This window comes from Gossypium arboreum, chromosome 5, assembly GCF_025698485.1.
Source record: "Gossypium arboreum isolate Shixiya-1 chromosome 5, ASM2569848v2, whole genome shotgun sequence".
In the NCBI taxonomy this organism is placed as follows: Eukaryota; Viridiplantae; Streptophyta; class Magnoliopsida; order Malvales; family Malvaceae; genus Gossypium; species Gossypium arboreum.
This window is the reverse complement of record NC_069074.1, coordinates 6,389,106-6,401,113: the sequence shown is the minus strand read 5'-3', so window position 1 is coordinate 6,401,113 and position 12,008 is coordinate 6,389,106. Positions and strand designations below refer to the sequence as shown.

The window sequence follows — 12,008 nt, the reverse complement described above, 5'->3', positions numbered from 1 at the left end:
TTGAAACAAGGGTAGTTTTCTTACCTAGCACTCCAAAGCCATCACAAGGCATTCTCCAAGCACACTTCCCCCACATATGGGCTCCTTGTAGCTCAACCCACTGAATGGAATCACCATCCCCCTTTGATCTCATTCACATATGGCCTACCATCATGTTGCTGCTCGATGCTCTTGCATGACATTTGCCCTTCAAGATCCACCATAAGAGAACTCTCACTCAAGGCTTTGACCTTGTCTGATCCACCAAGTGAGATCTCATGGTTGTGCTAGACCATGACACTCTCTCAATATTGTTATTGAGGAAAGGGTAAGATGGATGCTCAAACTAGGCTAAGGCAAAGATGACAGATTGGTGACTGAAGTTGACAGCTTGAAGTTTAACTTTGATAAGAAGAATGCAAATAGGGCTGCAAACTCCATTTCAGGACAGTCAAAAAAGTGTTTGTGCATGTCAACTCCACCACCCTCGTTGATTAAGGATGAACTCCTGTGGAATAATCTTAGTTACTTGTTGGAATAATCTCTTTGTTCTAACGAGGAGTTGATCCATAATGTTGTTTAGTTGTAATGACTTATGTTGTCTACTCACAAAATGAAATAAGACAAGCAGTATTTTAGCTAAAAAGGGGAAAAAAAAACTTATTTCTTAAAATTAGAAAAAAACAATACATTAATATAAAAAATATTAAATTAATAATTTTAATAGCAAAGCAAACTTAAAACAAATTCATTATGAAAACGTATGCCAACTTTGTCATTGACTTTAAAATTATTTTTAATCGTCGCCAATCGACAAGGTTGCGAGATTAGTGAATAACTGAGGAAGGTCTTAAGTGGGGATGAACGTAAACAAGCTCTTAAGTTGACTTAGAGCTCTCTTTGTTCTCCCTCAAATGTCTTCCTCAAAAACAAACCTTTTAGTTTTAGAGAGTGCTATTCAAATCCCAACAAAGAAAAGATAAAATCAACCAATAATTTCTTGAAAATGATTTCAGGGTCCGCTTCATGTTTCCCCAGTGCATCACAAGGTTCGCCAATGTATCCCTTGGCTGAAGAAAACATGGTTCCATCTTCCCTCGAAGCTGGTTCAGGTTCAGGCCCAGATCAGTCTCATTCAACCACTCTCCTCTACAATCTCTCCATCCTGAAAGATAAAGTTCACGAGGCTCAGTCACTTGTTAGCATCCTTATATCTCCTGATCAAGCTCATCCGGAGTCAACTTCTTTAGCCGTCTCAAGCATGGGTTCTTTGGTTCAAGATATCATTGTCACAGCATCTTCCATGATATTTATTTGCCAACAGATGTCTCTTGGAACTGCTTCAGGTAACAATATCAACACTGAATTGCATCAGCAGTATGTTAGGGTGATTCCTGATAATCGGATCTCTCAACCACCCAACTTCAGTGATATTTGTGTTGGTAACATTGTTCAAGAAAAAGGGCAAAGCTTTTATTCTAGTGCTGAAACGATTAGCTGGTATGGCGACACCTGCAATAATGGCCGTAACAACACTAATGGCAATAATAGGAATCGAAGTTTACAAGTTAGTAATGACGATAAGCTGGAAAGGAAAGAATTTGTTGAATTTCCTCGAAGAAGTGAAATTAGCGGAGGGTGTGAAGCGGTTCCAGCTATGAATTATGACATAATCGAATTGGATGCTGAAGACTTATTAGCTAAGTACACACATTACTGTCAAGTTTGCGGTAAAGGGTTCAAGCGAGACGCAAATTTGAGAATGCACATGAGAGCTCACGGGGATGAATACAAGAGCAGTGCTGCTTTGATTAACCCCATGAAGAATCCTAGGGAGGGAAGTAGTAGCAGTAGTGCCTTGGGAAACTGTTCAACTAAAATGAATAAGAAGTATTCATGTCCTCAGGAAGGTTGTAGGTGGAACCAGAAACATGCCAAATTCCAACCCTTGAAATCCATGATTTGTGTGAAGAATCATTACAAGAGGAGCCATTGTCCCAAGATGTATGTTTGCAAACGATGTAACTGCAAGCAATTCTCGGTGTTGTCAGATCTCAGGACTCATGAAAAGCACTGTGGTGATCTCAAGTGGCAGTGCTCTTGCGGTACCACTTTTTCAAGGAAAGATAAGCTTATGGGTCACGTTGCTTTGTTCGTTGGCCATACTCCAGCTCTTGCTACTAATCCTATGGCGAACCCAGGGTAGCTCCAACACTAAAGCTCCTCTACTATGCAACTAGATTATAGGTAAGATAGATCTCTTGCATATAAATAAATAAATAAAATGTGTGCATGTATGCATGTATGCCATTTTGTTTAATTTTCTTGTAACTCCTCTCGGTGTCAACCTTCTAAGCTTTAACTCAAATTTACGTTTCATGGAACAGATTGATTTCCATGCATAGTATATATCACGCATGTATACCCGTATTTTTTTATCGTATTGATTTTTAGTTAACTGAAACTCGTTGCATATGGATTTCATGCAAATTTAACCATTAGCATTCATGTTATTACTGAAAGGTGAGTATCAAACACTGATTATATTTACACTCATGTTTGAAGAATGGAAATCTTAGTACTCCCTTTTGTCCCAAAAGCTAAAGTTTAATGTTTATCATTTGAATATATATATTAAACACTAACATCGAGAAAATGAAAATTTTGAATAATATGGTTTTTATGGGAATCTGCATAGTATATATAATATTTTCATTGGCATCAAGGGACGGATCACCCATCTCATTGAGAGCAGCACAAAGAAAAACAAATATAGTATCAACACTGAGGCCAATGAATTTACAGTTTTTGGTAATATCACCATGGACCTTGAAATTTCACGAGCAGAATAATTATATTTGAAGTTGTTGGTGTCCAAGTTGCTGGCAATGTTTCCATCAGTAAGTCTAGTGATAAGATTATCCACAAGATCATCAGAGTAGTACTGCATGTCGGGCCTCGTCCCGCTTAATGTGGAAAAAGAATTTTAGATTAATTCCACCCTCATCTGACACCTGAAATGTTTATACAAGTTGGAGGAAACAGAAAAGTTGAGTAGAATGGAAATGAAACTTAGCTTGCTGAACTGGAGAAGAAAAGGAAAAACCCAGAGGTGTTACATTGTCAGAGTCCCAGTTCAAATCCAATAACAGCGATCCGCGTGGGAATTTTCAGAAGCACTTGTTTCCACAATCAAAACGGAAGGCAAATACGTGTACTGGAAAGATTGAAGGTGTGTATAATCAGTGTACATACCATAAAACCAAAAGAAATAAAAATCTTCAATAATATGCCCCAAACCCAACCACTAATTCTACCCTTAAACTATTTTGTACAATATTATCAAAATTGTATCTGCTGTGATTACATGTCTCCAAATTGTTTGCTCTAGATAAGTAAACGAGTGTGATCAAGGAATTCTATGCCAAGGAACTTTTACCTTCTTTTCAACCCAAATTTTTGTCACTTCTAATTACCATGACCAATTTTTTCATGTAATTTTTTTAAATCATGTTTTGGCTGTTTTTTTGTCTTTCTGAAACTGAAAATTACATATGCAAAGAAGAAAGGCTTGAATTTCAAATAAAGAAGCGTTTCTACTTTGGATTTTCCTTGCGACGGAAAGAAGCGCTCTTATCACTGAATTGCCACGTGGAGAGATGCAGCTGGTTTGTTACGGATTATCATTCATCCATAAATTCGCCCGCGAAATACAAAAATTCAGCCAAAAGTTCAAAAATTTGGAAAAGAAAAAAAACCCCGCTTAAATTCTTAAACTTTAAAGACGAAAAAGCAAATCCTATCCGTCCAATCATCCTCTCAAATCCAACGCTTCCTACTTCCCACGCCATCGATCCTCTCAGAGAAAAACCCACCAATCAGATCTCATCCGGTCACCTATATATAATAAATTCACCTCCGAGTTCTCCATCATCTTCATATAATCACAAAGCTTTTCAATCTTTTCTTTCGTTTCAAATCTTGGAAATCAAAATTCCGATGGCACCAAAGGCCGAGAAGAAGCCTGCTGAGAAAAAACCAGCGGAAGAGAAAAAAGCCGAGAAGGCACCAGCCGAGAAAAAGCCCAGAGCCGAGAAGAAGCTTCCCAAGGAAGCCGGCGACAAGAAGAAGAAGCGACCAAAGAAGAGCGTCGAAACCTACAAGATCTACATCTTTAAGGTTCTGAAGCAAGTGCACCCTGATATCGGGATTTCGAGCAAGGCCATGGGGATTATGAACAGTTTCATTAATGACATTTTCGAGAAGCTTGCTCAGGAAGCTTCGAGGCTCGCTCGTTACAACAAGAAGCCCACAATTACATCTCGGGAGATTCAAACAGCTGTGAGGCTGGTTCTGCCCGGGGAGTTGGCTAAGCATGCTGTTTCTGAAGGGACTAAGGCTGTCACTAAGTTTACTAGTTCTTAGGTTTTGGAAATTTTGATTTGGTTGTAAAGGTTAGTAGCTTTTAAGGATGATTAAACGGTGGGTCTCTTGGTATTTCTTCAGCTCAAATTGAAATCTCATTATCTTTTTAATTTTATTAGCCATTTATGTTACTTCTTAGCTTTGATTCATCTCTTTAAAATTTAAAAGAATTCTTATATGTGTTGTTCATACAAAATTTAGAGAAGTATCCGAGGAAATCCAAAATTTAGATTTCAAATCACTTTAAAGTCTCTTTGACAATATTGTTAATCGCTAGGACCGACTTTAGTATGCGGAGCAATGGCAATGAAGTTTTGTTCTAGGTTGAATTCTTGGGTAATTTGGATTTTGAAAAGAAAATACAACTAGAGTTAATTGGAACAAAACACTTCAGTCTAAAATTTCAAGTCTATTACGATCAAAATTTTTAATGGCCAAAAAGTTAAAATGCATTCAAAGGTATAACAATAGTGCATTTGCACCAAAACCTATAACAATCACGTCTCATTGGAGGCTACTGGGCTCAGACTAAGCGTTACAGATTTTAAATCCTTTGCCACAAATTTTTCCATGGATTCCAGGCAAATCTTGCATTTGTGAGATTCTAGGCGTCTCAGTTTGGCTTCGGTGTCTTGTATCTCTTGAGACTTCTTTTCAAGTCCCTTTCTCAAGGTTTCGTCATCTGCCCTTAGACTTGCTACCCATCGTTCCAATTTATGTCGGTCCTGGCGAGCTTTGAGACCAAAGTAACCATGAACTATTGTTATTAAACGTTTCATGGCAAATTCGGCGTCAAATTCGATGCGTTTAGCATCCATGATTGGATGTCTCAACTTCCATATAATCTCCACATTCACATTTTCAAGGGACAAATCAACCATCTCTTTGATAGCAGCACAAAACAAAACAAATATAGTTTGAACAGTAAGATCACTCAATTTACATTTTCTCGTAATATCACCATGGTCGTTGAAAATATGTTGAGCAGTGGAGACCAGCAACGACGGGATTTCGTATTTGTTAACCCTTTCCCGCGCCCCTCCTAATAAATCCCCGACGCTATTGGTGGCCAAGTCGCTCGGAATGTTTTCATCAGTAATTCGAGCGATGAGACGATCCACATCCTCATCATTGTACTGCATGTTTGGGGCTGTCCCACTCACAGTGGTAAAGAAATTTAGATTATCTGGCACCTGAGATATTAATATAAGTCGGACAAAACAGACAGGAAATTAACATGCTGAATCCGAGAAACAAAATGGAAAAAAGCAAGTTCTGTAACGTAGTAACCCTACATTGTCAAAGTCGGCTATCAAGTCCAGTGGCTGCGATCCGCTCTTCTCCTGCAAGTGTGCAAACCCATAACGGCTAATTACGGCCAAGAATATTAGGAGAGAAAGAGGCAAAAGATTAGTTATACTTCTTTATCATCTATTTTGAGTTTGGATAGGTAGTGTGAAAACAAGATATTAATTTGGAAAAATTAAAATTAGAACTGCTATGTAACAATTGATTTAAATATATAAATAATTGATTCAAAAAGATAATATTCCAACATCACAATCAATTTAAACATATAAAAATATATTTAAAAGAAGTAGTATTCCAACAATTAAGATTAAATAACTATTATTTGACTCGATTAATAATTTTTATTCTGTTTTCATAGGAATACTTACTACTTCACAAGCTATCATTTGACATAATTTTAAACAAAGTGACCAAGGTTTTTCTTCATCCCTTTCAAATTTGGAGGAAAATGATAATTTTTTTCTTATCTTACTAAGCACCAGTATGAAGAAGAAAGATGATAAAAGTCTCTTCATCTTTTCTTTTCTTTTTATATATATTATTATATTAAGTAAACCATTAAATAAACATTAATTTATTATTATTATTATATTAAGTAAACCATTAAATAAACATTAATTTATTATTGTTTAATAAAAATATTATTCAAAAGTCATCATCGGTAATTTAGCTTCTTCAAGAAAATTTTCTTTGTTTTTATTAAGAATAAAATTTTTAATATTATTTTAATCCTATAAAAATACTGGAGGGGCTTACTTATTTTTTAAGAGGGCTATAATATACATATAAAGAGGAAAATTACAAAAATCTTAAATCTTGGGTGCCTACTTATATTTTTGGGAGGGCCATAGTATAAATTTACAAAGGACTAAATTTAAAAAACTTAAATTTTGAGGGGCCATGCCCCCCGAGCCTCAACGTGGCTCCACCATTGGGTAGTGTTTTTACTGCGGTTAGTGTAAAAACAGCGATGATGGCGGTGAAATTAAATATTATAGTGTGAGATGAAATATAAGCTAAATCCACCGCACCGTAGCTCACCGCCTATCCAAACCTACCACCGATCTAAGCATGCGGGAAACTAGCTATAACGGCTCACATAGGATTGCTTGCACGAAGTAAAAATCAGTAGGCTTGGGAATCTGCAGAAGCACTTCTTTCTCACAAACAAGACGGAGAATAACTTAGGAACATGCTTTTCACCGAACATATGTGTATCGAATATTAATGACGTACATGGACTGAATGTGTGTGTAATCAATCTAACATATGTGTATTGAATAACTTTAGGAACATGCTTTTCACCTAACACACGTCTAAGCCGATTATGACGCATGGAAGAATAAGTGTGAGGATATATGTGGCAAGAGAAACATACCGGTGGACTACCAGGAGATGCCTGAAATGATTCAACTTCCTTTTGGCTAACCATTGGCTTCTGCTTTTCCAACTGCAACTCCATTTTTTTAATTCTATTTATTGCGGGTTCGGTTTCATCAATTCCGCCAAATAATGACTTTATTTGGTCCAACTTATGTAAGTCGTCCGCCATTCCCTTCAACTTGTCCACTATGAACTCTGCTTCATTAATCCCCAACATAGATTTTATCTGATTTAGTTTATTGGAGTCAGCTTCTATATCCACGAATTTCTCCAATATGGATTCCAGTTTCTCAATTCCTCCATACTTGGCCTCCAATTCCTTCTCATTCACATTAAAAATCATAAATCTCTACATCAGTCAAACTCACAGGATAGATGCAAGTAAAAACTCAAACTTAATATAATGTAGAGAAAATTACAGCACGTGAAATACCTTAAATTTGTCCAACATGAACTTCATTCTATCAATTCCTCCATACCTGGACTCCATTTGCTGTAGTGGACCAAGCTCGGTTCCAATTGATTTCTGTAACTCAGAGTTGATGTGATTATTGTGGTTAATCACTGACTCGATTTGGTCGATCCCTCCACATTTTGTTACTCTTTTCAGTAGGTTTTCGTAGTCTGTCTGTATCTTTTTCAGCTTTTCATACTCCTCCTCCATTTTCAAAAGACCAAAAAAGAAAAACGAAAACGTCACTAATACGAAAGCAGTAGAGATATTTAAGAAGGATTCAAATTTACCTTACGGTTCGCCCGATAAATCTTATCAGCTTCTCTTTTTTTCTGTTTTTGAGCTTGCTCCGCTTCTTCGAGTTGGGGACCCTTTCGCTTCTTTTCATTGCAACCTCTAGATGATGTTCCCTCTTGGCTATTGGCGTCTCCCAATGGTGGCATCCTTGCTTCATCATCCTTGTGAATTCGTCCATTTGAAGCTTGACCAGCATGATCCAAGTGCTTTGGATCTGGTTCAGTACAGACAACTCCGCCTTCAACGTCTCTTTGAGAGTTGTCAGAAGAATTAATCTGCTGTGACAACTCGTTAGGGTTAGTGTTTGCTACCCCATCTGGAAACGACGGCATGGGTACTATCATCGATGCTGAGCAAGTTGGAACCGTGTCGGCAGGCTGCAAAAGGTCTGTTCCGTTATCGGTGAACGTGACATCATCAAAAAATCCTTTACCAAACGGCGACACGGGTGAAGAGTAAAAATTCCAATTCAAACTCTGACTTTCCGTGTGTTCCATGGAACCGGCCTCCACCTCAAAGCACGACGCCGGCGACTGATAAAAAGCAGCAGCTACTGCGTAGCAGTTGGAAAAACAAGTTGAGTTGCTAACTAAAGAAAGCTGTAGGACTCTATTATATACCGTAGAGATGAAAGGTAGCCAGGAAGAGGTATATATAATATAGGTGGAAATGTGAACATTATTACCATCGTGTTTTTTCAAACAGTAATATTAAGATATTAATGCTGAAAGCTCAGTTATACCTATGGCTTTTTTGACGTGTGTGATGTATCTGAGTGCGCGAGTTCTATTAATTGGCAAGTCGTCTGAGTTTTGAATGTTAAACACGTTAAATTAAAATGGCTTTTGTTATGGATTATAGCATCCATCATTTCCTTGTGCCCCACTGCAGAATGGAAAAAAGGCACATTATGTTTTTTTATTTCTTTTTCTTTTTTCTGATTTAGTTACTACAAATTATGTAGTCAAAATAAATAAGATTTTAAGTGATTTTTCTATGTCGGCAAACTGTTTATTTAGTGCCAAGGGGTTGGGTTTTATTTCAAGCGGTACGTAGTTATTGACTTGTCAATGGTCTTTGTCTCTTATGTAGTTGTTTCGCTTTTTTATAAAACTAACTTAAAAATATTAATTAATTATATAAATAACTTGTTTTTTATAAAATAAGTAAATAACAGTAAAAACTTTTATGTCTTTTCCTAAAACTTAGAGTATGATTCACATAAAACACTCTTTTCCTAAAAATGAAAAAGAAAAGCAGAAATATAATTTATACTAATAAGGAGATGTTATTTGTATATTTTGAGTAGTTTTTTACAGAGAATTTTGCAGTATCTAAAAGTGGAACACCATAACTGTTAAGATTTGGGAACCGCCAGCCTAAATTACTCAATAAGATCTAGATCTTTAACCCTGAAGAAGAATATTTGTACCACCCTCATACTTCACTCAGTCACCGAGTCAAGGTATCAGATGACATATTCGTTGCCCAAGCATTTATTAAAAATTTCATATCAGTGTATCATATTATTTAATTAATTTAGATCATTAACTCATTTCAGTAATAATTGAATTTATGGTAGAACTTATGAGTTAAAGGAACTCATTAAAACATCCACAATTGACCAAAGGTCAAATTGTATTTTTTATAAAAAATTTTAAACTATCATCGCTATGTTGGGATTTCCACGTCGTGACATGACGAACTTGTTATCTTGACGTTATCTCCATTTTCCTACAAGTTTCACGCTTTATTTTTATTTATTTATTTTTATATCATTACCTTAACCATGTTTAGATGTCATAATCCCCACTTCATTTTACTTATCATCCACTTACATCTATTTCTAATCTCAAGTCCTCATAAAAACATGATATTCAATTAAAGATAACAAAGTTTATAAATTTAACAAAATATTAAAGTTTTACAAATAATACCATTGGAGGACTTGCACTTTCAAAGTAGTTTACCCACTTTATGTATATTTCATATTTATTTCTAAATTGTGTCAATCAATTTAATTCTTCATAAAATTTTAACAAGAATTCAATATCACATCAATTAACAATTATACACTTCTTATTTTATCAATTCGTTTAAACATATTCACATGTATTAATCATTTCATCACTTACAACCATTTCAAACATTTCAAAATCATCTACTATATATATATAAATTCATATATTTTCCTCCTCCTTCTCTCCATTCCTCATCCTTTATGTATATATTTATTAGAATATTTAGCTTTTAGTATATAACATGCTTTAATCCCATGCTTAGCATGTTTTTGGATGATTTATTATCTAATTTAGTGAATTTGATGCTCTTAATCCTTTGATTTCATGTTTTATACTTAGGAGAGCATAGGGGAACAAAAGGAGTAGAAAACGGGCCAAAAATGGACAATACAGGCTGATGTAAGGATCCACACGGCCAAGACCATTTTCACACGAGCTGAGCACACGCTCGTGTGAGCCACACGGGCTAACCACACGCCCATGTGGCAGCCCGTGTCGATATCGCTTCCTGTTTAATATGGATAACGTTGTTTAATATGGATGGGTGTGTGGTTATGGTTTAGGTGCTTGATAATTGGTTGGTGACATAATTGGCATAATTATGAAATAAGAGAATGGGTTAATGATAGTCATGGCATGAAAGTTTGATAAGTTTAAACTAGGCAAAGTATGGTACCTTATGCATGAATAAAATGATATGAAATTGCCATGATCATGACTTGTTTGATGATGTTTAAATGCTCAATTATGCCATGAAAAGTGTCATTAAAGTTATGTTTAAGTATGTGCAAATGAGGGTGCCAAATGGCTTGGTAAATAGCCACTTTCTTGGCCACACGGGCAGCCATGTGTGTACAGCCTAGCACCTGGGCATGTGACTTGGCCGTGTGAATCTATTTTGTTGCTGACGTCACAAACAAAGAGTTACACGGGCTGAGGACACGGGCGTGTGACCCTGTTTCATGATGAAATTTTCTAAGTTTTCCCAAAAGTTTTCAAAATTTTCGGTTTAGTCTCGAATCATCTCTAATGCATGTTTAGGGTCTCGTAAGCCCGTTTAAGGGACGTTATACATATGTATGAATATTTTTTATTTGAATGAAATTTTATGGCCCGATTTTATGTGATTGTGTATGTTTAAATTCGGTAATGCCTCGTATCTTATCTCGACCTTGGGCACGGGTACACTGTTTCCCAAACACGCGGAAAAAAGTCAATTTTTAGTGTTTCTGAGCATTCTAAAGTTTATATAAACACACTAGAAGAAGACCTAAGGGGGCACACAGAGTAGAAAGCAGAAATTACTCGAAGGAAGCCGTTGGAATCATCTCGGAAGCAGATCCACTTCAAGATTGAAGATCTCCATTCAAATTTCTCTCGAAGTTTATTTGGGTTTTTTTTATATCTTGTTGTTTGTCTAAATTTGAGATGTTTTCGTTTTACATTATGAACTAAACTTCCTAAATACCTAGGGAGGATGAAACTTATGATTGATATTATTATTTAATTATTTGAATTACACGATAAATACTTGTTCTTATTCTTAATTATGTGTTCTTAATCCTTACTTTAATATTTTTAGGATATTAATCCAAGTTTGATGTGCTTATTCGGCAGAGCAAAAGTCCCTGTTTAAGAGTAGATCTAGCATAATTAAGCAGAGTTGCATGTAATCCTAGAAATAGGACGACATAAATCTGCCGGATTAGAGTCAAATCTAATAAGAGAATCCACAGATCGAGTTAATGCGACGATAGGGCTTTTAATTAGAAAGATACTTCAATTAATCAACCTAGAGTCAGTTGTTTTTAGTCTCGAAAGAGATATTAACATAATTTAGGGATTTCTATGGATCAAGATAAGTGAATAATCATTTGATTCAGAGTCAGAATAATAAGTGAAGTCTAGGTGGATTCTTTCCTGGGTATTGTCCTCCTTATAAGTTTTCTTCAAGTATTTTTCCTAATTCGCTCTTTGTCGCGTTTATTAGTTAATTAGTTTAGTTAATTTTAAATTAAAACAAATCCTTTTTTTTATTTTAGGTTAAATAATAGAAAGATAGTTAATACTAGTACTTTTAGTCCTTATGGATACGATATTCTGGACTCACCATAGCTATACTATCATTCGATATGTAA

The 12,008-nt window shown here is 35.8% G+C and overlaps 3 protein-coding genes across 3 annotated transcripts; 2 read left to right on the top strand and 1 right to left on the bottom strand.

Annotated features, from left to right (window-relative positions):
* The first annotated feature begins 814 nt into the window (after positions 1 to 814).
* On the top strand, positions 815 to 2,424 carry LOC108452798 (protein SENSITIVE TO PROTON RHIZOTOXICITY 2-like). The gene has a single exon (XM_017750589.2). It carries the CDS (start codon positions 986 to 988, stop codon positions 2,183 to 2,185), a length of 1,200 nt encoding a protein of 399 aa, XP_017606078.1. The 5' UTR covers positions 815 to 985; the 3' UTR covers positions 2,186 to 2,424.
* Positions 2,425 to 3,886: 1,462 nt separating this feature from the next.
* Positions 3,887 to 4,514, top strand: LOC108451829 (histone H2B-like). The gene has a single exon (XM_017749519.2). It carries the CDS (start codon positions 3,979 to 3,981, stop codon positions 4,402 to 4,404), a length of 426 nt encoding a protein of 141 aa, XP_017605008.1. The 5' UTR covers positions 3,887 to 3,978; the 3' UTR covers positions 4,405 to 4,514.
* Positions 4,515 to 4,793: 279 nt separating this feature from the next.
* LOC108452321 (uncharacterized) lies at positions 4,794 to 8,500 on the bottom strand. Its single transcript, XM_017750096.2, has 5 exons — positions 7,843 to 8,500; positions 7,532 to 7,756; positions 7,094 to 7,417; positions 5,700 to 5,747; positions 4,794 to 5,597 (listed from the first exon to the last, which is right to left on the bottom strand). Exons 1-5 carry the CDS (start codon positions 8,344 to 8,346, stop codon positions 4,902 to 4,904), a joined length of 1,797 nt encoding a protein of 598 aa, XP_017605585.1. The 5' UTR covers positions 8,347 to 8,500; the 3' UTR covers positions 4,794 to 4,901.
* Between the last annotated feature and the right edge of the window lie 3,508 nt (positions 8,501 to 12,008).